This window comes from Lepisosteus platostomus, chromosome 1 (assembly GCF_059453375.1).
Source record: "Lepisosteus platostomus isolate fLepPlt1 chromosome 1, fLepPlt1.hap1, whole genome shotgun sequence".
Lineage (NCBI taxonomy): Eukaryota > Metazoa > Chordata > Actinopteri > Semionotiformes > Lepisosteidae > Lepisosteus > Lepisosteus platostomus.
Window position 1 is genome coordinate 8,843,570 of NC_142611.1, and position 24,554 is coordinate 8,868,123.

The window sequence follows — 24,554 nt, forward strand, 5'->3', positions numbered from 1 at the left end:
CTTTTAATTATTGTCCCCATAACATTTACATGGAAAAAGAGTAAGACTTATTGATCTGTAATTAGTTGGTTTCGTTTTGATGACCTTATTATGGATGGATGCTACATTAACTGTTTTCTAGTCAATGGCTATGGCTATCTCAAGTAACTGTTGGAGAAGTTTTGTATACAAATTTTTATTGGCCTATAAATAACATATCTTGTTTCTTTAAGTACAGTTGATACAATACTATCATGCCCTGGAGATTTGTTTGTCTTAAGTGCTTCTAGTACCTGTATCACTTATGTCTCTTTTGTGCTATTAATATTTAATATATAACTTTGCCTTTCCCTGCCTGGGGCATGTGGTAATTCTTTTTCCATGGTAAACACAGTGAAATATTCATTTAATGTATTAGTCATTTCTGTTTGATCATCTAAATGTTTATTATTTTCATCTTTGAGACACTTTACTTCAACCTTAATGGTCCTTTGTGGTAGGACGTAATAAAAAATACTAAATTCTAATTTTTATTTGCCACCATAAACAGCTATAATGTTTGGTGTTATTTCTAGAATGTGATCTTTAGAGTTTTTTCCCTGGCTTCATCACAGATTGTGATTCATAACAAGATTATTATTATTTTTGTGTTACTGATTGATATTAATCTGAGAGTAACAAACTTTGTATGACTTTTCTATTGAGTAATTTCTTTCATTTCCATGGGGCTTTATGTTCAAGGCATGTTTTTCATCATTTATGTATAATATTTGAAGCTTTTTCGGAATTAAAGTAAATGATAAGCACTTACAGAATTGTTTAACAATAGTGCAAATGAAACCTTACTTTTGTATATTAATTATTGTATTCATGGGAGAAGATTTTTCTTTGAATAGTAGATTAAATTGTTTAAAGTTTTACCAGCTGAGACTTATATATTGCACTGATGAAGCAGAAAAGCAACATTTCAATACATTTTATAGTATAATGCCTCAGGTCTACCTTGTAGATTTAATGACAATAAGGGAACAAGATTTAAAAATTCATCACCTGTCTTGGCCTCTTAGAGCTTTGGAGATAACTGGTAAAACTTCTCATGGATCAAACTGTTGGGTAATGAGAGACATATTTTTTTCCCTGAAATTACAAAGGATATTTCTAAAAAAAAACTTTGATCATTTACACATCCTTACATTCCTTAAAATTATAATATTCAATAAAAAGCAAGAAGGTGTAAACAATTATTGAGTGACATCACAATCTATTATTTATAAATGTTGAACATATCCCATTAAATTGTGACAAAAAATTCTGAAGATCACGCACTGGGCACAAAAGGTTTCACCTTTGTTTTTAATGTTAACACATTGCTTATTTAAAAAAAAACTATAAGAAAAAAGTTTTCATTTTGTTTTCTGATCCGCTATTATTGTAAATTGTTCAACATGCAGTAAATACAGTAAATGTAGAGTATAAGTGAATAAAAACACACATCCCTATGAAGCATTCAGTAGCTTCTTTTTAACATCTTAAATATGTTCAAAAAGTAACAAAAGGGGTATAGTGGTTAGTGGTGGTGAAAGCTAAGTAAATGTTGCGTTAGCCTTTGGTATTTGTTTCAGTGCCTGTGTTTTAGAATTCGTAATGGATAATAGTAATTTGTAATGGATTTTGAAAAATAAACCCGTGGCATCACTTCATCTTAAAATAATTGTTCTGAAACCACCTCCACACATCTGTTACAATTCTCAACAGATTCTTGTTTGCATTTTGCTTCTCTGAGTAAATACGTGCAGTACAATATAACATTTACAACTGACTTTCTGCTGTTTGAAATCTTTAAATTGATTCTTACTCATACGATTGTGTCATATGTTATTCTCATTTCTGTGGCTCTCTCTTTCTTTATTATCAGACGAGAGATTTTCTATTGCTTTTATCTTCTGCCTCCAAATCATTAATGTCATTGCCTTTCAAAAGTGTACACACCCTTGCACAGTTTTGGCAATTTGATGCTTTAATGTCTGCTGTCATGACACTTTCAAGTAGAAATAGATATTTGTTATGCACACAACTTGCAAGAAGTTGAACAGCAAATAAATACAGAAAGAATATTTAGAGGATTTACAAGATTCTGAACATATGCAATAAATATTTTTTTGCAGACGTTTACTGTAAATTACCTTACCTTTAGAAGACTTAAGTTTGAACCTTCAGGGTTTAAATAAAAATGAGTTTCAAAAATGGGTATGCATCATTATGTAATGTCACAAAATGGGACATCATAGGAAGGGTATGAAGACTTTTACAAGGGACTATAAATACAACTAAGAATACTGTACAGTATTTGCTTTTTAACACTGACTTTGAAGCTCAAATTGAACTTAAAGGGTTCATCTACAACTGTCACTATGATAGCAGATACCTTTTCATGCTTGTCAGGATCCTTAAATGATGCATTTGATCATTTTCCAAAAATTGTAGACTGCAATGTTAAATATTTTATATTTTCAAACCTGCATCTGTTGGTTAAATCCTCTATTTCAGTGTCTTCTGAAAAGACAGGAGCCTGTTTATATTTATAACTTATTTATAATTGTCCTTCAGAATCCAACATTTGGGGAAATTATTGAAGGTATACTGTATAATAATACATTTACAGTAGTGGATAATGAACACCGCATGGTGCTGATCATTCAGTGCTTGCTTCATTATAGCAGCACACAAAAAAGATTCCCCTTTCTGATTTATTTATGACAGCAAAATATAAGAGATTTTTGTTGCATAATTTGTTTTCAAAATCCATGGATAATAATGCTACTGACTCCTGTCACATAACAAGGAGCAGCCCTTAAAATAAATGTTTGTCAAACACTACTTCTGCACCAGTGCTTCAGACACTGCATGACGTACAGTACAAGGCCATACAGTATGTACAGTAACACACCATGCAACACCATAATGCTCAGATCAAGATCAATTTAGTAGGAAAACAAGTTACCATCCTAGAAGTATGTATTGTTTTGAAAATAAAAAAGGTTTTGTACCATCTGCTTTGCTTTCAGCCTTTAGTCGAGCGCCGATTCCCATGGCAGTTGTACGGAGGGAGCTGTCCTGTGAGAGTTACCCCATAGAACTTCGCTGCCCTGGCACGGATGTCATCATGATCGAGAGTGCCAACTACGGGAGAACAGATGACAAAATATGTGACGCTGACCCCGCCCAGATGGAAAACACAAGATGTTACTTGCCAGATGCATATAAGATAATGTCTCAGAGGTGAGTGGCAACAGCCTCCTGTGAACTTGTTGTCCGCGGAAATGAGAAAATCGCTCATTTTTTTGATGGAACAAAAGTAAATATGGTTAAGCTGCTTACAGATGAAAAATACAGTTCTTCTTGTCAAATACAAAGAAATAAGATTCTAAAATCTCTTTTCAATTAGTTTTTTTTCATCTCTACCTAAAAGGTGATTTTGTTTTAAAATATAAGTGTTTTCGTAAACTATGAGTAGATAGGTGTCTTCTTTTTTTGTCCTTTTTATGCAAAGCAGTAGACCTTGCTTTTCGTTGCTAGCTTAATAAGGGTAATATATTTAAAAACAGAAAGCATCAGTTCAAGTATGATAACTATGATTTTACCATTAATATTTAATACGAATATTTATAATATTAATACTATAATGACACAGTGGGATACAGCCACATCCCCTGTTTTTCTATGGAATATAAATATAAAATACATTGGTATTGATCTAATTTAATGTTAATCTTATTGAATTGCTTGGAAATTGTGTGCTGTGCCAGCTACACAACCCTTAAGAGTAACTTACTTCCAAAACAGTACAAGCTTGTTTAAACAGGATTAGTTTAAATCAGATAAACCCAAAATATTGCATGACTTAATGTTTTTCAAGATCCCCCCAAAATCTGATTAGTACTGGGTGTTTGCGAAAACTTGCCAATACAGTGAATCATAATTGGGTTTTCAGTAAGCATTGTTGAAACAATAACTATTATTTAAATAACTAAACTTGATATTTTTTATTTTATATACAGTATGGGAATGAAAGTATTAACATACAGTAAATAGTTATCCTATATTTGATAAGGTACGGTATATCTAATTTAGAATTACAGTATACTGTATGCTAAGAAAACTTAATTCCTGAACAGCTGGAAGTAATTGATCTCCTTGATAATTTGGTTTACTCCCCTCACACAGCATAGTAATCCTTATCCTACTGAATGAATTAAACTTAACATAATAAAGAAAACTTACTCTAATGAATGCCCCTGCATCTTGCACTAAATCGTATTGACCAGAATGGGAGAGGGTGATTTAGTTTCAATCAATACCTTCGTTTTATTTAATTATGTGCTTGCAAGCCTAGACATGGGATAAAAAAAGAATTTATAATGTTGTAGGAAAATCTTGTGATATTTGCAGTTTTATCAGCATAATTTTCATTTGCATCTGAAGAATTTAAAGAAGGGTTATCACAGTAAAAAGCCGCCTCCAGCAGGCGTTTACAGCTGTTGCTAGGCGCTGACTTGAAAGCCCATGGGTTGAGGAGGAAAGAAATCTTCAGAGAAGGCTTCCAACTCTAGATAATGCAGGAGGTGACAGAAATGAAAAGAGAATAGGAGGGAATGAGTTTATATTTAGAAATGAATTCACAGGGCATCCATGACAGTATATTATAATATGGATTACAGCACGCCTTTGAGAATATATGGGACATTGACTTTGAAACTGAGTTGTGGTAGTGTCTTAGATTTTTGTGATGTTCTATAATGTTATTGTAGGAGAGTCCATCCTTTTGTTTTGTTTCCTATTTGTATTCCCACCTTAAATATTTTATTCAGCCCTTCCTTATCAACAAGAACAAATGTGTGTTGGTTGGACACTCCTTATGTAATCATCATTAATTGTTGGTAGTGATAATTATGTTAACCAAATACATTTTTATGTCTTAAGTCATCACGTAAACCAAAGGCAGATTTCTTCATCTGTAGTTTACTTTCCCTAAAGTTAGGTTTCTGCATAAGTAAGGTAAATTTGGTAGGTGACATTGGAATTAAATGCAAAGTGTCTGTTCTACTAAATATAAACTAAAAGAAATTTGTGAATCCGTTTGCTAACACTTGGGAAATTATGATAGTTATACAGTATATGATGGTTATATACAGTATATAAGAGCAGTGAAACTGCCATTATATGTAATCCTTAGCAATTATAATTACTGTAGATGTGTAATATATTTAGTAATTTTCAAAATGTGGAGCACTATTTTAAACCCAAATTACATTTTCAGCTTATTATCTTTAAAGCACACTGCAAAGTCTTTTTTAGTAATTCTAAATGAAATGATTCTCTATCTAGTCAGTCAGCACACATTTGCCTCCAGATTTTTGGATCCATGACTGCTGCACATACTGTCTCCTTCTAACTCCAGTGTTAACACAGAGAATTTATACAGTAAAGACTGTAACATATAGCTTTAATATATACTCTGAAAACTAGAAAGTTACTATGAAAACCAGAGCTGTATCTGTAATGGGCTGTAAGAGCTGTAAATATAGGTTTTGTCAGCTGTGTCCTAAAGGTTGATAAATTATGTTAAAAAATAAACTTGCCAAAGTAATGGTATTGTAAGATAACTTATAATTTCATAGGTTCTAAGGACAAATAGCACATAAGGACTCAGACCTAAGTAAAATACATTTATGCGGTTAGCTACCTTTATTAAATTTGAGAGTGATAAGTAAGAAAGTGCCTTAAATACCTTGCATACATACATAGCAACTAGACACTCAGATGGTGGGAGCCTGCCCCGGTTTATTTCCCTGGGCTTTATTACCAGGGCTGGTAACTATAGAGAACAGAGGGCTGGGTGACTCCAGGAGAGAGCAATCTCACTTGGGTTTCTTCTACTCGCATTCTCTCTCTCTCCCCCACGGGTGCTGGTGATCCACAGCTACAGGCTCCTGTTATGACAACCCACAGGAACTGGGAATCAGTCAAATATAGTGGCCACACCCATCAGCATCCATACTGTCACACACACACATGAAAATAGGAAGAACAGAAACACGGGTACTATTTACAATACCAAGTGCTTTTTGTTCTTTGGGAATCTAACCTGTGGCAGTACTTTAATGAAAGGTTTTGTGGAACAATAATTTCTAATAGTTCTTTTTTTGCACTCTACAACACAGTTAATTTGATCACTGATACATTAGTTTTTCATGTCTTGTTCTTTTGAATCTAGAGGCCTGTCACACACCTTGATGATGCAGCTGTTTGTAGCACATGGGTTTATTTGGCAGGGGCTGAGGATTACTGTGGAATTGGATATTGAAGCTGGATTCTAGTATGGGTATTTAATTCATGTAACAAGCTGCCAGCCATGCTGTTGAAGGCGATACCCTGTTTTCTTCAAGAAACAGCTGGATGAGATCCTGGGAAAAATAGCCGATTCTTATTTTCATTATTTCTTCGAAAAAGATGCATCAAAACTTTTTTTTTAAAATACAGTCTCATGTAGAGTTCAGATGTTGAAGCTGAACTGTGTCTTAACCAATAAAACACCTGCAGCTCTCCTTCTCATTTCACCCTTGTGTTTCTCAGACACGTAAATGAGGATGCTAATGACATTTTCAATACTATGTTAACCTTTAATTGGTTTTGGCACTGCATTTGCTGTTGGATTTTAATTGAAAACATTTGAACTTGCCTGTTAGTGGTATTTTAACATAATTTAATCTTGTTAAATTATGGTTTTGGTAGAGCAACAAGAAACAAAAAAGTCTATCTTGAATGACTCAATGCTTCTAATCTAAAAAATATACTATAGCAATATAGATTCTTAAAATAATGTATGTATAAATCATCAAAAATATATTGACTTACATGTATTTTAAAGAGTACATGTCAGATTGTAGCAAAATGAAAAACATTTCTGCTGGATTAAATTATTTTTAATGCAAAATTGTTGTCAATGCCGCCTAACTACCTGCTGTCCCTGTTTGTCTTTCCAGGCGTACCCTTGTAAAAGAGCCTCAATAGGTTAATGCCTCATTAAAGAATGACATATACAATAAAAATGTATATGTATATATTAACATGTAGCATATTTCATGTTTATATATAACAATTATATAAAGTATACTGTACGTATATGTCTGTATATCCAATACATGTGTATGTCTGTGTTTATATTCTGTTACAACCTTTTTCTCTTTTTGAGGCTATTCATTTAAATTTGTTTTGTATTGATTTTCTCATGAGGCATACAACTATGGTTTTTACTAAAACTGCTAAATATCCTAGTTATAGGTGCATAAATTACTTGTAAAAGATTTTGCTAGGCATGGAAAACTAGGTATTTTACATTATCTTACTCTTTCACTGAGAGAACTGTTGAATGAAACTCTTCAAAGCAGTGATAAAATCAAATAACAATTGCTGATTTTCATCAGCGTCGCATGTTTTCTTTGTATTACTCTTTCTCGGGGCTCCCTGGACCTCATAGCAAGTAATTACTCTTGATATCAAAGCCATATATCACAGAGGGTCTCCAAAGACTTCACATAGTACCTAAAATAGCACTGATATCACTGCACAGTGCTTCTCTATAATCCCAGGAGGAGATCCAGGCCGAAAAGAGACAAAGAAACTCTTCTTTCCCGCATTAGGAACTTTCCAGTCTCTATTCTATTTCTTCCTTGGTTAAGAGACTTACAGTATATAGTTTATCTCAGCATGCTCTTTGACTGATGGTATTGTCGATACATGCTGCCATTTGTTTTAGTCTAGTGCAGTTTCTAAGGGGCAGGCTTTCCAATTGTGCATCAGGTTCTTTTCTTGCCAGCCTTAAAATGAATCAGAACTGAGCACTAGAAGTATTATTTTTCATAACATTTGTCACATTAATCTTATTAGTCATCTGATAATATCTGTAATTGTGATGTGATTCAGTACCCTTTTGGTTTGTTTTACACCTCAAGTGTAGATTTATAAACATCTGCCAAGATGTATTTTAATTTCTAAAATAAGAATATGAGAAATGTAATGAACAAAATAATCAAATCCTTTTTGGAAGAATCATATATTATTGGAACCTGCTATAAGGCTAGATAAATGGTTTTTTTTTAGAAAAGCAGTCTATCTCAGGAAGTGATTCTTTATTTTCTAAGTTAGCTTTGTTCAAGTTCAAGTTCTAAGCATGCCTTCATTTGTGTTTGGAGTGGATGCTGTTCAGGACTTCACAAAAAAATCCAAAGCATTAAGACTGGTTGAAGAGGTTTAAATACCAGTCCTTGGATTGGTATAATAGTTGGTAAACTATGATTTAATCTTTAGGTTATGTTACCTTTACCTTTTCTTGTGTGCTCAGTACAGTAGAAGAAAGCACACAGTTAGAATACAACTGATTTGTTATTTAATAGAGATGGGATAACAGGATATAGTTACAAAAGTACATGAAAAAATTATGATCACAATGCCTAGAAGTTGTTAGTCCACAGAAGGATGTTATATTACTATAATCCAAATTCTGCAGAGATGCTTCAATCAAGGGTGTGCTTTAATAACACCAAGGGGTTTAGTTTGTGTTAGGAACCCCAAATCCTACCATATAGGGCTTTATGTGGCACACTGAGTCTTAAAACACATTAGAGGGAATGTACAGTACGTTACACCTCCAAAGGCTTGGAGTCTGCTGCTTCAAAAACAGAATTAAAGTGGTATTGGGAAAGTAAAGCATAAACACAGAGAAGTACCACATGAGCAGATGAACCTGGCCACATGCCTGTATTTGCATTTTGCGTGTAATGGTTAATATAAAGCAAATGTAGTAGTAGTAGCTGGATACCTTTTTGAGGTCCACTTGTTGTTTAAAACAGAAAATGTTCAATTCATTTAACCTATCTGTGTACGACAATCCATTAAGCCTGGGAATGTATCTGGTTGCTGTTCTCTGGACTTCCAGAGCAGCAGTAATGTGTCATATTGTAAATGTTTTTGCTGCCTGCATGTTAAACCCTGATTTGTTTGCAGTAGACATTATCTGTCAGCCTTTTAACAAGTCTTGAAATAACTGACTAACAGGTCTTTTATCTAAATATTTGAATTTCATTTGTTGCCTCTGTAGTGTTTGCTAAATTCTTTGGTATAAATTAGGAAGAGCAGTGGCTCCAGTACAGATCTTTGGCACTTCTCTATTTATATCACTCCAATTTGATTATTCATCCCTTACATTGAATCTGTTTTTTATCATCTAGTTCTCAATACAAACTCATGCATTAACATGAATTTCTGCCTTCTGTAATTAGCAAATTAATCTCTTATAACAATATTTTTTTCAAAAACTTTTGGAAATCTGAATGCTCCGTGTTGTATAATGTACGTGTCCATTACTGTTGTTGCATGTTGAAAGAAATCTTAGCAACTTAGTTAAGATCTGGATTTTAAATATCCATGTTGACTGTGCTCTAGGATCCTGTTTCTACATAGAACATAGATTGAACAGGATAATCAATAACTAAAATAAATAATCATAACTCCCAAATTTAAAAAAATTATGCCAGGAATATACCCAAGAGGTTGGTGTAATTAGAGGCATCTCAGTTCTTTGATCTCTGGAACAGCTAAGCAGCACAACATAAAACATATACATGTTTCTCTGTTTATATACAAAGTGTCTCAGAGGCCTATGTCCTGACCAACTAGAAAAATCCCAGACAGCTACCAAATATTTTCTATTCTATATAACATTTTCAAAATCTATATAAAATTTCCACAACAAGAGAGGTAATCCTGCTTTCTAAACTGAACAGAAAATGACCTACAGTTACTGTACATTTCTCTCTATATAAACCTGGATGCTACAAAGTGAACGGGAAACCTATCTTCCTATTCTAAAAATGTGTACATTTACTAGGACAGGCCTTTTCAACCTAGGGATTCTCTACACGGAAGATTAGTTTCTTGAAAATATCAGAATGGCAAGCTCTCTTAACAAGTTTCAAATACTCAAATCTGGTCTAAAAGTCTGATTGGAACAAAGAACTCTCACCTGGCACATGCTTTCTTTTTTCCTTGTGTCTTTCTTTTTTTTCCTATCTCTTTTTCTCTCTTCTGTGTCTTTTTATGTCTTCCTGGACTGTTGCTGAGCCTAACTCATTTACCAAGAACTTAATTAACCAAGGTAAACCAGATGATTTCTTTAGTCAGCATGTCTCTTAGATCACCTACAACTCTGCAGACACTGGGTTTGAAGCTAATGAGAACTGAAAATATTGACACTAGCCAGGTGTTGACCATTGTCTATAAATTAAAAACTCAATAGCCCCTTCCAATAGATGTAGCAATAGTAATAAAACGTATGAGGATAAGAATATTGTGATAATATAAGAGAATAAGAATATGAACAAAATATATAACATGGTAAAAATGTGTTGTAAAGAAAAGGGAAAATTATTACAAAAGAAAAAAGGAGAAAATATGAATTATTATCAAGGAAATATAAAATATGCTAGGAAAATATAGAAAATATTTTGGAGGTGAAATATAAAGGCAGAGAAGTCTTGCTATCCTTACGCCATTAATCTGACAAAACATCTTACCTTTTTATTTTCCAATTTTGCTTTTATTAGCTGATAATTACTGTGATCATCTACAGTATCTCACTACCTGGGATCATCTCAGGTACTTCATATTTGACAGGTTTTGAACTGTGAAGTGACTAATACTAACAGTTTTTCTTTTCCAGAGGGAGACATTTGTTCAGCAGACCAAAAACATTGAAAGACATTTGAAATGTTGAATTCACTAATTAGGAGAAACATGAGTAAACATTTAGGAAAACAGGAATGAGAATAATCCTCTTAATAATTAGGTACTTTCATTGGGTTCAAGAAGAGCATTTTATTCAACATTAAGCTGTGAGCTCATTGCAAATATGCAGAATTAAATATCACAAAATAACACAATAATCTCTGGGAATAGGCTGCTAGATAGTTTATCTATCAAAGCAGACTTCACTATTTATATAAAGCAATGAAGAATTCCATAGTGGGTCTACAGAACAAAGATCAGTCTCTTTGAGATGGATCATGGCCAGAGTTTTAAAAAAAGCCAGTAATTCTGTTGGAGAAACTTTAATAAACTGGTGCCTGTGTAGATGCTAACCACTTACTAACTCATATTTCTTTTTTAATCTCCCTTGGAAAGCTTAGGGATATGGAATTTTAAGTTGTATATCATAAATACTCAAAGAATGAACAAAGTGCAGGAACACAAATGAAGAATTAATAAATTATTGACATCTTGGAGCATTTGGTGACCCTTTTAAAGGACATTTCCCAAATATCCACACATATCACAGAATCCTATTTTATAATACACACAAACCTTGAGAAAAAGACATGGGCCATTGTTTGCATGACAAGTAAAGATACAAGAAAGGTTGACTTAGGGCATCACAACCCTTCTGCTGCTCAATGTTGCCACTCGGGGAATCCAATCCATAGTTGGTTATTAACCAGCAATAACTTGGCTATGGGACTTGTCCTGTGTTCCAGAAAAGTACAAGACAATTGTCATTTCTAGGTAATCAAAAGCTTTTTTGTGTATTGCTTGGAATAATAGTCTTTGGAGCTAATAGTCTTTGCATGATGAAGAAAATGCATCTGTTTAGCAGATTTTTTTTATTCTGTCATTTGAATTGGAGCTCCATCTGTATCAGATTGAAAATACTTATAAAGGGAATAACTATTATCTACACATGAAGTGATCATGCAGCAAAGATAATATGTTAAAGGTATAATTTGGTAACAGTGAATCAGAATAAAACCTATGATTAAAGCAGTAGATTTGAGAACATATGTGGTAGTCCTGTACACCTTCTGAATACATATCTCAGTGGATATCTAACTGTATATATGTAAAAGGAAGAAAGAACAATAACATGTAAAAGCATTCTCTGAACTTTTTCAGTGTTCTAGTTAAGAGGAAAATGTGCCATAGTGTCATTGGTTTCCTAAAAAACATGGACTTCACCTCAAGAGAGAAAGCTTTATTAGGCAATTACTGTGAAGTGAAGGAAAACAAAAGAACTTGATTTCCTTTTGAGAGATTATGTAACACCTTTGCCATTTGCGATGTTTGCTTAATAAATAAATTAGCATGTTGTTTTAAACCTCTTACACAAGCCATGAGCAGCAGAAGGAAAATGTTTATGTACGACTTACATTTAAAAGCATTATTAATGCAGGAGCTGCTTCACAGTAGTTTGTGTACTTGTCTGTCTGCATATTATTTTAATTATTTTTACTCCAAGGGGATTTTATTTTTAACTGAAAATACCACCTATATATATATATTTTTATATGGCCTAATGTGCAGAGGCCTGAGACATTTTGCATCAGTATGCTGTTTTCATTCTCAATGTTTTTTTCTATCTTTATAAAGAAATAAAATGCTGTATTGAGCTCCTTCAGAAATTTTAGCCATTTGGAGCTAGTAGTTAAACCTAACAGAGGTATATTTTCTACAACAGAAAGTATCCTTTTGGTTTTAGGTACAGTATGTGTAGCATAGAAAAACAAATGCTAATGAAAAGGAACACCAGTTAAATCTGCTGGATTTCATTGGTAAATGCAATGGATTATCTATAATGACTTTGTTTTAGCTGCTCATATTTTTTTTACCGTGAGTTGTGGTCAAGTTTTGGAGACTGTAGTCAATCTGAATTAAAGTTTGCTAACTGACAACTTTAGTTTATAGGCTGCATTAATAGCAATGATAGTTGTTGTAATTGTAGAAACATCTGCAGAGGCTATGAGCATATTATTGATGCCAATAAATTATAAAATGATCATTGTAACTGATTTGTTTCTAAGATTCTAAAATGTGCAATTACATGAAATTATGGCACATTGAAGATTATTGTACTAAAAAAAAATTATTAAAAATTAGTTTAGCATTGTAGCGTCCACATGTACTGTACATGAGGAATTAAGTGCAAAACAAAAATTAGTCTGTCACGGATGCCGGAAGGGACGAAACGTGGAGAGGCAGGAGAGTGGAAAAAGACCCCATGCGTAGCAGCGGAACAGGGGATTAGCCTTGGCTCAGCGGTTCAGGAGTCGTATAGAAACCAATGCCCTCAGGCAGCGGACGTGGAGCGACCTGGATGCTAGGCAGGTCTCAGGACATCCGAATGTCAATGCTAAGCGAAGGTGAATGAGTGACCAGGAAATATATAGCCCCAGAGAGAGAGACACCGGAAGGACAGCAAAGCACAGGAAACTAGGGACAGGACAAGAGTAGGAGCGCCCTCTGGCTGCAGAGGGCATGACAAGTCTATACCAAACTTGAGTCCAGAAAGTAGTATGTCAACATCTCTGCAGGGCAACATTGCCAAACTCAAATATCCATCTGTTCGGTGAAGACTCCTGAGTCACAATAGAGGCATTCTGTTTGTACAAGAAGAACAGGAACACAGAATCCTCTGTATAAAACTTATTTGGGCCTCAAGTAACGAGACAAAATTAAAATTATAAACCTGCAATATTCCGGATGAGTACATTTTAATCTCAGGTTCTTCATGCTTCATTGTTAAACTACTTACTGGTAGCTTTGTTTAACTAGGGGATAGATGTGTATAAGTAAGTATGGCAACATGTTATTTGAATGTTCCTGCATAATGGCTTTATAATCCCTTCATAACTACTACACAGGATGTAATAATCACTTGCATAATGCTTTATAGCAACATGTGCAAATGACATAATATGCATAAGAGGTCATGACATTTGTTTTAGCGTAATTTATAGCCCTTGGTACAAATCATAAGTGGATTATAAGAGCTAGATAAATAGGGTAGCTAATTCAGAAAAAGAGCATTGAACAATATGATTCTTGTTAAGAGCTCAGAAATATGTCAAGATGCGATCTTGACACGTCAGAACTCTGCAGAGGCTGCATTGCAGTGCAGCAAAGATTCTCCAGTGTTATTATTAAATTAATTAGATAATTTAATGCATGCATCTCAGTCTGATTTCACAGATATGAATCTTATTAATAAACAAGGAAAAAAAGGTTCCAGTCTGAAATTGCCAAATACTATCTTAAACACTGTATTATGGGATGTTTCACTACACAGTAATGAGGTGGAGAAGTGAGAAATAGCTTCACCAGTTTGAGATACTCCCAGAAGGGCTTGGTGTGCCAGGCAAAATATTCTCACGTGTTAACTGTGACACAGATGTTAGTTACACTGTATATCCAGTATTCAAAAGTTGCCTTCCCCATATGAGAGGAATTATGTATTTTTGCTATGGTGCTGTTTCTCAGTAGCCGTATTTATAGATATTAGTCATCTTTACAATGTTAAGTTTATTAGTCAAACTGTCTACTTGTACTTTGCTTGTAGACTATAGCTACAGTACAGTAGATACTCTACTGTATATACAGTAGCATTAAATTAACCACTGAACTGCTTTTAAATAATAACAACCTCAACAATATTGTTATTAATGTTTGCAATATGAGATATGTTGGTGTTCTCCTGAGTCCTCAATAATAATCACACTGTACAATATATTGTCTAAATTAGTTAACAATATTTTATTTGTTCACCTATTTTTTTATCAAAATATACATGCATATTAATTTGCCCTCTAGTTATTGTATAATATTTTACATTCAAGGATGAGGAATCAGGGATTAAATGAATGAATATGGAATATTCCCATTTATTAAAATGTAAGGCCGCTTTTGCTTAATATCATTTCTAGACCAGATTGTGTCTTCACGGGCAGTTTAGTCTATCCATCAACACAGCGATACCTATTTTTTTTCCAAATGTACAACACAATTCTACTGACAGAAAAGTTCTGTCCATCTCTGATTTTTTTATGACTAAAGTGAAATTACCAAGGTGTTTTGTATCACATGATTTTTATCATGTGATGTTCTGATGTTCTTTCAGAACTGAAGTTCTGAAAGTTTGGTGTTATCTGATTTTTGTTTTGTACTAGAAATCCACTTAAAGTTATAGACTATATACACTATGCAAGGTACTGTACCATCTGTTTTATTATCAAGCCTTGTTTCGACTTAGTTGAATGCTTTGCATTTTGTACCTCAATCCAAACCACATCACTTAAAGTAGAAGCTGAAATTTGATTAACATAACATCACTTTATTAGCCGTATACAATTTCTTGCATTAGGAAAAGACACACAGACAGGGAGACAAGCTTGGGGTCAGAGAGCAAGTGTCAGCCATTGTACAGCACCCCCGGAGCTGTTGGGGTTAAGGGCCTTGCTCAGGGGCCCAACGGAGGATTCCTCTGCCGGCTGCAGGATTTGAACCTGCAATCTTCCAGCCACAGGCGCAGATCCTTAGCTACAGAGCCACCGCTCCGCCCTTGACTGATTAAAATCAGTCAAGATACATGTTGGTATTTCTTTTCAATCCCACTTTTGTTTTCCAGTCATAGAGAGTCCCAGAGTGTCATACCCTAGCAAAATGTGAAAATGCGAAGCTTTGGAAAAAATGGAATATGGAATAATAGAATCTCTGATTTGACACTTTTTAGCTTTTGTGTACTCAATACATTTGGTCATTATAATGTTAAAGGAAAAAAAATCACTTTGCCATTTGCTTTTTTATTAATATATCCTGTTTATCTAATTTGTAATTCATTTTCACCATGCTTTTTTATAAGGTACTTATGCTTCTTTTCCTGATATTACAGTAATTTGCGACCTGCTCTCTTAAATCATACTCTCCAAGGTCAGCATACTGTACTGAATGTTTTATATGACTAAAAGCTTTAAAAACCTTAAATATAAGCAAATATACAGTACACTTTCATGTTTATTAACTTTAATAAAACTAGCTTTTGCATTGCTGTTGTACCCTTCAACCAAGTACTTCAGATACTTCAGTAAATTTCCCAGCTGTGTAAAGGGGTATAAATGTGTGTTACTTTCGATGAAAGCATTAGTCAGATAAATTCTGTAACTTTTACAGTAGAGTAGTTTTAAAAAAAATAAACAATGATTGTGGACAGTTTACATTTAAATTCACAAACCTCTTTTTTATTGGTAGACAAAAATGCCCTCATTATTGCAAATCAGTTATCATATACTGTAACTGCAGGAGATGGTGAACCAATATTGAGATCGTTGCTTAATAACTGTTTTACTGCAAAGCAACAATGAGCCAGTTAAGGCTGGTAAGGATTATCTGACAAACACAAATACAGGTATTATACTTACAGTACCTTAGATATATAATGGAAATTGCACATAAGAATGTGTTAGATAAAGAATACAAAGATAAAAGTATTTTGTCTTCTATAAAATATGCAATGTATTGAAAGTCAAACCAGTATTCTTATGTTACCTTTGACAAAGAGTTGAGTTGACTTTTGAGTGCTACAGAATTTTGAAATGCTGTTCTTTTTACTGGTGTAGGAGCCATTAAATGCTTGCGAAAAGACAGAGACGGAAATGTCAGTGCAGTCATAGTTGGGAAAGGTAAAGAGGGGAACAGTCTGCTTGAGAAGATCTTTAATTCTCACTGCTCTGACATTTTCCCCGAATCAGTTAGCTAGTCGTCTCCCTGTTTCAAGTAAATGACAGGCACTTGCTACAGGAGATGCAATACATGGGATTGCTGGACAGTCCTAATTTACTTTGGGTGATTTTGAAATGGCCAGAGGAGCAAGATGTAACTCTGTCTTAAGGTTGAGCTGGGAGTTTGAGATGGCTCACAGACGTAACCTGGTCTTACGAACTACAACTCCCATAAACGCACTGCTCGAGTCCCTATTGAAACCTACATCACAGTCTTCCTGGCTGTGGTGACGTCTCCATGCCCCTCCCATTTCTGTCAGCTTCACATTTGGTTACATACAGTATATATGTACTGTATATGAGTGCATTATTATCAGCATTGATACAGTACAGTATGTGTAGGTCATAGAGAAGCTTTGGTTGCAGCAAAAAGAACCTCAATTTGGATGGTGGCTGTGGATGGTTGGGGGGACTGTGGACAAGTAAGCAGTCAGTGGCATGAAATGAGTCACATTTCTGGAAAAAAGCTGAAAGGGCATGCTGAAATTGTTTTTTACCATGTTTTACAGTGTTGGATGACTTGGGGAATGTTTATGGTGGGAAGGAAGAAAAGCAGAATGCTGTTCTTTGTTGGAAATTTGTTGCAGGGTTGATGTTCCACATTGTGATAGCTTGGCTTTATAACTGTGTCTCATTGCTGTATAAACAACAAAGTCTCAGAAAGTCTCTATTATTTTTAAGGGTAGAAGGAAATAACTGTGGATCAGCTGGTTGTAATATATATCATCTGAGCAGAAGAGTGGTGGGAGATAAATTACCAGGGATCTTGAATTTTTTGGAGAGAATTATGGAAGTGGGTGTAGAAATTGCAGTAGCCAATTGTGAGAGCAGGTGTTGGTACCAAAACAACAAGTAATGTATTATTTGAGCATTTCAGGCCTGATGTCACTGTACGAAGAGAAGAAGCATCTTCCATCCAAATTAGCATCCAGGGAGTTAACAAACTCACTTTGTCAGGAAAGGTGTATGAGTTGGGGGATTCGACACTCCATGTTTGTAAAATCCCCATCAACATGCAGGATTATGATGTGAAGATTTGATCTTCATAGTAATTATGATACAGTATATGCTGAACCCTAAAATTAAAAGATGCCAAAACAGCTGGATAGTATAGTTAGTTTTCTTGATTCATGAAGGAGGACCCTCAGCAAGCATTAAGTATTCTCATGTAACTGTCAAGAAAAGCAGAGAAGTGAGTAGTTGAGCATTTTCAGGCAGATACAATTGAGTCTTGTGTTACGTTTGTGGTTTTGTGAGGAAGGTAGAATTGAAATTCCTGTGGGTATTCAACAATAAGATGCTTAACCTAAGGAGGTAATTTTTCATTGTTGATAAGAAGGCAGTCAGTGGCTGTATCCTATAAAATAGAATAGTAAACATATTTCTTATGCCGATAGATCACTAACTTACATATATGTGCAATTTACTTGTCGGTACTTTTTTGTATAAACATTTCTATGTTGTGGAATGATTGGAGTGTCTGTTTTTTCCTTTAGTGGATCCTGGGAGTAAAAAGGTTTGGTAGCTTGATCACTGCATTGGTAAATGAAACAAGTAGAGTAAAGTAGCACAAGGAAGAAGCTCAGTGACTGTTTTAATTTTGTTACATTTATTTTACAGTGTAAAGATTAATAATGAAGATATTGTACTAACCTAAAAAGCATAAAAATGTGGGATAGTAAAAGGTTCAGTAATCCTTAATATGAATTAAAACTATTGAGAAGTACAAGTGAAAAAAAAATATAACTTTTGTTATATTCCTAAATAATTTTGAAAACCAAGTAAAATATATACAGTATAAAGGTACGAATATTAATTATTAGAAGACAGAAAAAAAACATTGACTAAATTAAAAGGAACTACAGAAAGATTTGCTATGTTCTCAAATCTGAACAAGTGGGATATCAATGGCAAAAGTAAGTTAAAATGTACATAGAAAGGCTTATGATGTTTTCCTAGTACCTAGTGTCAAATGAGACGAGTCAACAATTTAATTAATTCTAAAGCAGGGATCAAAATGTAAATGTGATTGAAAAGGAATGTGGGTGGGTGGGTGGTCCCATTGTCTGGGCCTGCTTTAATTCTTCATAGTCTGGAAACCTTTGATTAATTGAAGAAAACTCAAAAATGATAATAAAAATATAGGAATAACATATAAGTGAATCCTGTAGACAGTATATGCAGTGCTAGCTAGTAGTCATCAGCCTATATGAATTAACTTCAGTCTTCAGCATACAGTAGCAATGAGCAATGTACATACAGTATACAGTTTTTCAACAGAAGAGTACCTAAAAATAAAAAAGGAACGAAGTGATGGACTGACCATCTGTGCCATTAACCAGAATCCCATTTAAGTCCTATTTAAGGGCATCTAAAGGAATCTATGGCTGCTAGACATCAACCAATCAGAATGCAGGAAAAAAACGATTTATCTGGAAGAATAGAGACACATTTTACAGAACAGATAAGGGGAAAACATTCACGTTATGATCAAAACCTTTAATTTAGGATGTTGGAATCTATTTCTTAGCTTCTTGATTTGCAATTTAGTTTAATCTAATTATTGAATTACTTTTAATTGTGATTTCATTTAGAAAAAGTACAAGTGTTTTGGGGTTCTTCTGTATATTGAACTACATATTGCATATTGAGGATAAATTATCAAAGAGGATAAATAGCTAATTATTTGTCTTAAAGTTTAAACAAAACACTTGAGACAGAACATTAGATCACAGAAGAATGCTTCTTAAGTGCATAACTAAAATTGTTCTGATCATGTTTATGTGATGTTTGGTGTCATCAAGCATTATTAAATATTATAAAGAAGTAGTCATTTGAAATTGGAGAACTCGTTCGCTAAAAAGATCAAGTGGTCTTAATATAAATAGAAAGAATACAAAAAAATGAATATCAAATATTTTAACTCCTTTTACTCTAAAATATCCATTTAGCTACTAAATGTATTATTGTCCCTGTGGAGCAACCAAAAAATGCTAGCACTGTTTAAAGATTACTTCTGGATTTTAAACCCAATTCCCCCTGTACATATTTGTGCTTTTTCTGTTATATAACGTCTTTCCATTTCTAAAGGCACTTATTTTTTTTCTCTTTTTATAGAGCTTTCGGATGACATCAGTGGGCATTTATTATTCCTTCTCCTTCATTTGTCAGCCTTTTCTTTTTCCAGTTGATAAGAACTGTCTGCATTTCCATTTGGCCAATTAGTTGCTCTAAATTTACGGAGGCAGGCTAACATTTAATTTCTCAGATGAACTTGGCCTTATGGAAAGCTCCTTAATAGCTGTACAAAAACAAATCCCGTGGAGACCAGACTTTATTTTATGTTTGTATATGTTCATGTTTCATAAGTGAAAAAAAAAGTCTGGCCTTCGGTTTATCTTCCCACTTCCACATTTTGTCTTTCAAAATAATATTCCAGATCATGTTAAGGTAGTGCTGACTTGTATTTTTTTAGATTATTTTAAAAAGGAAGAACAAGCTACAGTAAATATGATGAAAGAAAGAAATCAAAGAGGGATAGGTTGGATTAAAAAATATCCTCATTCTGCCTTTAGTGCTGTGCTTTGCCTTTTCTCTTTCTGCACTTCTCTTAATTGGCAGGTGAAAATGTACATCTATTTAATGGCTTACACATCTGTTATGTCTGCATCTTTCTTTGATTCTTAAGCTTGAAATGTCAGCGGAAGGGTTCTGGCATGGTAGGCATTGGTGGCAAGAAGCAGCAGTCTTTCTTTTCAGTTTGACCTTTTGTGGCTTCTCCAGCTATTCAGCTCATGTGCAAGCAATGTGACAAAACGCTGATTCTTTTCCACTAATGTGAGTTATGCACCAGCCTGCAGGCCTTCTTAAAAGGATAAAAGGGTGAACTGTACCCTCCCAAAAAAGCCACCATCTATTCATTCTAATTCGGTATCTGAATTTGTAATTACCCTGAAAGGATTTCTGCTGCATTGAATGATGAACTAAATAAAGTAAATATTAACTGCCCCTTTATCATCCAGATTCTTTTTTACGGGTCCAGTAAATTATTTTAAATGTGAATATGCATAAAAAGAAGTAAAGCTTCAGTTGCCCAAAATTTGGTTTTAAATGCTGTAAAGAAAGTCCATTTAAGTTTAACACTTGCTTTTTTATTGTGGGGATAAGTTTTCTTTCTACAAGTTATACAGCCTTTTAACATTTGTGCAGTGATAAGAATTTCTTTGGATACATATAATAATGCCTAGAGGCATGTACTTGGTTTTGACTATGCAGTTTTGAATACTCTCTTGTGTTTGAAATATATGAGTCATATTGGGGCTTAGAAATATTTTGGAGGGAGTCTGCTTTGCAACAACTGTGAAACTGCTTGTTTTTACATTGCGGGAGAATGATGTTCCCTTCATTAAAATTTCCTTCACCTTTCAGCAGAGTTATTTTCTTTTTGTAGAGCTCATGGAATGTCATCTCTCTGTATTTTATAATGAGTCTGTAAAAGGGCACAGTTTGTTGTTAGGACAGCCATCTCATTCTAAAATCTCATTTTCCTTGGCTTCACATTTCTTAGTTGTGCTTTTCCCCATAGATGGTCCTCTATGGTGCTGTTTTAGCAATGGCAGAGTGTCAGCATTTGTTTTTAAGTGTTGTGTTTTTCTGCATGGCCATGTTGTTTACGCAAAAGAGGGTTCTTCCTCGATGTGACTGCCCAGCACTGTGCCCTTACCCCAGTCAGACTGGGAGTCAAGCTGTTAGTCTGGGAATGCTTCCAGCTAGAACTGAAGTCAGTGTTCAAAGATCCTTCTGAGCTTGCTTTTTTTTCTCTTTTGTCAATGGCTTTAACTGGCCATGAATGTAGGGCTGCCGGCCAGCTCCAATGGGTGAGGTGCTTTGAATTGGCTATCAAGATACTTTCAGGGGCCACCTGTGTGCAGGGCAGAAAGGAGAGGCTAAGTTTCACCAGGTTTATACTGTATGCACTGATTTGCTCTAGGAGCTTGATACACACAGCAGCTTCCCTAGTGAATGGCTTGTTGCCTCACCTACTGTATTTGGTCAGTTCTCTTTGGCTGCTTGTCTTTTCTGAATAATGTAACCATCTCTTTTTCTGTTACTGATGCTTTCAATACTGTGGCTGGAAAGTAGTTTTTAATAAGCTATTTTATAGTAATTGGGCTGTTGATAGACTGTGTAAGTTGTCCCTTTTATTCCTAGTAAACTCTGTGCACTACGGCATTCTGTTTGGACAGTAACCCTTAATAACAAAATGTGCTACATGATGTGTTTCATATTTTAGACATTGAAAGCCAGTCAGGAACTGATTAATGTGTTGGTACTGATGTGACCCATATACAGTTACTTGACGATTCTTGCAACAAGGATGTTTTTAGTGTTAAAAAGTGCTTCTGTACAATACTGTATTCAGCTGATTGAAAGATTCATGGTAATTCTTTAATTTTACTGAACTTTAATTTTACCGTTGATTTAAAAGAAAAGGTGTTAAATCTACCAAGCCTGGGTACTTTAAAGATGGAAAAAACATGCATATTATCAATTTATTGAACAAAGTACAACCCACTAGTTGAGGAATATTCAAAGAAGGATGACTCAAACATTAATTTTTTGAAGAATTTAAAATTTCATTTTATTTACAGTATGAAACAGAACATGGATGTGAGTTTATGTGTGTGCTTCTCTTCTATTCACATTTTGTCAGCCTACTCAGAGAAACTATGATGGCACTTTAAAACCATTTTTTGGCTCTTTGTTTAGCTTATCCCATGCAACATAATAACATGGTACAGTATGCATTTTAACACTTTAAAAAAACATCAGTTGATACATTTTAACTGATGTTTTACATCCTAGTAAATTTTATCCTTTATTTTTTTGCCTAGTTGATGGCAAGCATTAACAAATAAGGGTTTTCATTCCTCTGGAGCTGTGACAGAAATGAGTATCACGCTGTGCTATACTGTACTCTTCTCATTTTCTCCTAGTCTTTACCCTAGCTTACTGAATACAGTTTTATTTCTGAATAGGCAACTGCCTCTTATTCATAAACATGTAGGAATTTAAGAAGACCTCTCCTGACAGGAATAATGTTTCTTGATATATAATTTCAGGATATGTTTTATACAAAAGTTTATTTTTCTGAAAAGGTGAGTTTTTTTTTGTTATTGCGTAGAAAAATATTTTCATGAATAAATCAGAAAGCAATCAAAAGATTTATTTTAGTACAAGGACAGACATATTTTTCCTCCTGAATGGTTCAACTATCTTTTGAATTAGGACATTCAGCTAACCACCACTTCTGACCAGGAATCATTTGTTGTATTTCCAACAGAGAATCTAAGGTTTTGTGATTGTACTCATATGTTTTCTACTCATGATTCAAAGCTTAAATCACATTGAGTCCCTTCTGATGGTAAATATGTCAATATCAGACACTAGGAATGCTTTGAATTTAGCATTCTTATTCATGAAGGCCACATTCCATTAATGGTAGCCCACAAAACCCACAGTTGGTCAATGAACCTTTTTATGTAAGAATTCATCAGCTGCATTATGGCTGTTCTTAAGAGCTTGGATTCTTTTGGAAAGGACAGTGTTAACAAGGTTTACTCAAACTGGTATGTTTTAAAAAATCTGGGCAATCTCAGTCTCTATAGCAACGACAAGGGATCAGTGCAGACATTTTTTTTTTCTAGAACTGTTCAGTGGCTTGTCAAAATCCTCCTGCTGCGTTAATGTTAGCAAGAGAAGAGTTTGTTAATTGATACAATGCATCATGTGACTGTACCATTTTTGTTTTTAGTATTTGTCTCTCTGATATAGTTTTTTTTCTTCGATTCACAACTTTTTACAGTATGTAAAAAAGTTTAAATGTAAAAAACAGCAAAACTTTTGTCTAGTGATATTATAGTTGCCTATGTTTTTAGAGTGTACCTTAGCTTAATAGCATGTTTGAAATATGTACAGTATAAGCAAACTAAACACAGAACAAATACATTTAAGTAATATTATAACAGAAATATTAAGGGATATTCTAAAAAGTTAAATTGAAGTGAGACAGTATCGCACAGGTCATTTGTAATGTTAAAAAATAACTTGATACATAACAGATGACAATGGAGCAAGGACAGAAATATTTCTAAAATCCATCTGAAAATCTTTAGAATAAAATGAATAAAATGCCACCAACAGATAATCCAAACAACAGTCTAAAATAAATCCAAATTTCAACCAGTTTGTCGGAAGTTATAAAAATACTGATTGTAGTAGGAGAAGGCACTAACTAACAAGCGGACCTTAGCTGGGGGTACATCATGCAACTAACTCATAGATTGCAGTTTTAAAAATGTATTTATTTGTCAAGGTGAATTCATTCACGGTAAGGAATTACCTCCAATGGATTGTAATTCATTGAATGGTAATAAAAGCAATTACCCTACAGTTGGAACAAAAGTAAACCACACACAGGGTTCGAGCAGAAGAAAAAATAGAAGAAACAATTTTAATCCTTCCACTCAGAACATTATATCTTCCTTCATTTGATTGAGTTACAGAATAGAATACCAGAAGGCATTGCTGTTTCTTTTCTGAATGATGCTTTCTTTCTTCATTCATTGTGGTTTTCATCATGATCTGTCTGCAAAAGACACTGCACATAAAGTAGAAAGCAGCTCAGGCTATGATACTTCAAGACTGGGCTGTTTGAATAGTCTCTGTACAGACTGCAACAACAATGATCTTTTTTTGTATTTGGCTCAGGCATGTTCATCTTATGTTTTTGGTCATTTCTGTGTGTTTTGTATTTACACATACATGTAATAAATGGAGTGTGTTCTTACTGGCCATCCTATAGTTTCATCACAAGATATATGCACCTGTTTTATTCATATTTTGGCCACAAAGCAA

The 24,554-nt window shown here is 34.2% G+C and overlaps 1 protein-coding gene across 29 annotated transcripts in view; it reads left to right on the top strand.

Annotated features, from left to right (window-relative positions):
* Nucleotides 1–24,554, top strand: part of adgrl3.1 (adhesion G protein-coupled receptor L3.1) — a 338,051-nt gene that overhangs the window by 111,279 nt on the left and 202,218 nt on the right. For all 29 annotated transcript variants that reach the window (XM_088612815.1, XM_088612965.1, XM_088612882.1 and 26 more), the window contains one exon: nt 3,045–3,258. In XM_088612815.1, the coding sequence (XP_088468941.1) occupies nt 3,045–3,258 (214 nt within the window). The remainder of the gene's footprint in view (nt 1–3,044; nt 3,259–24,554) is intronic.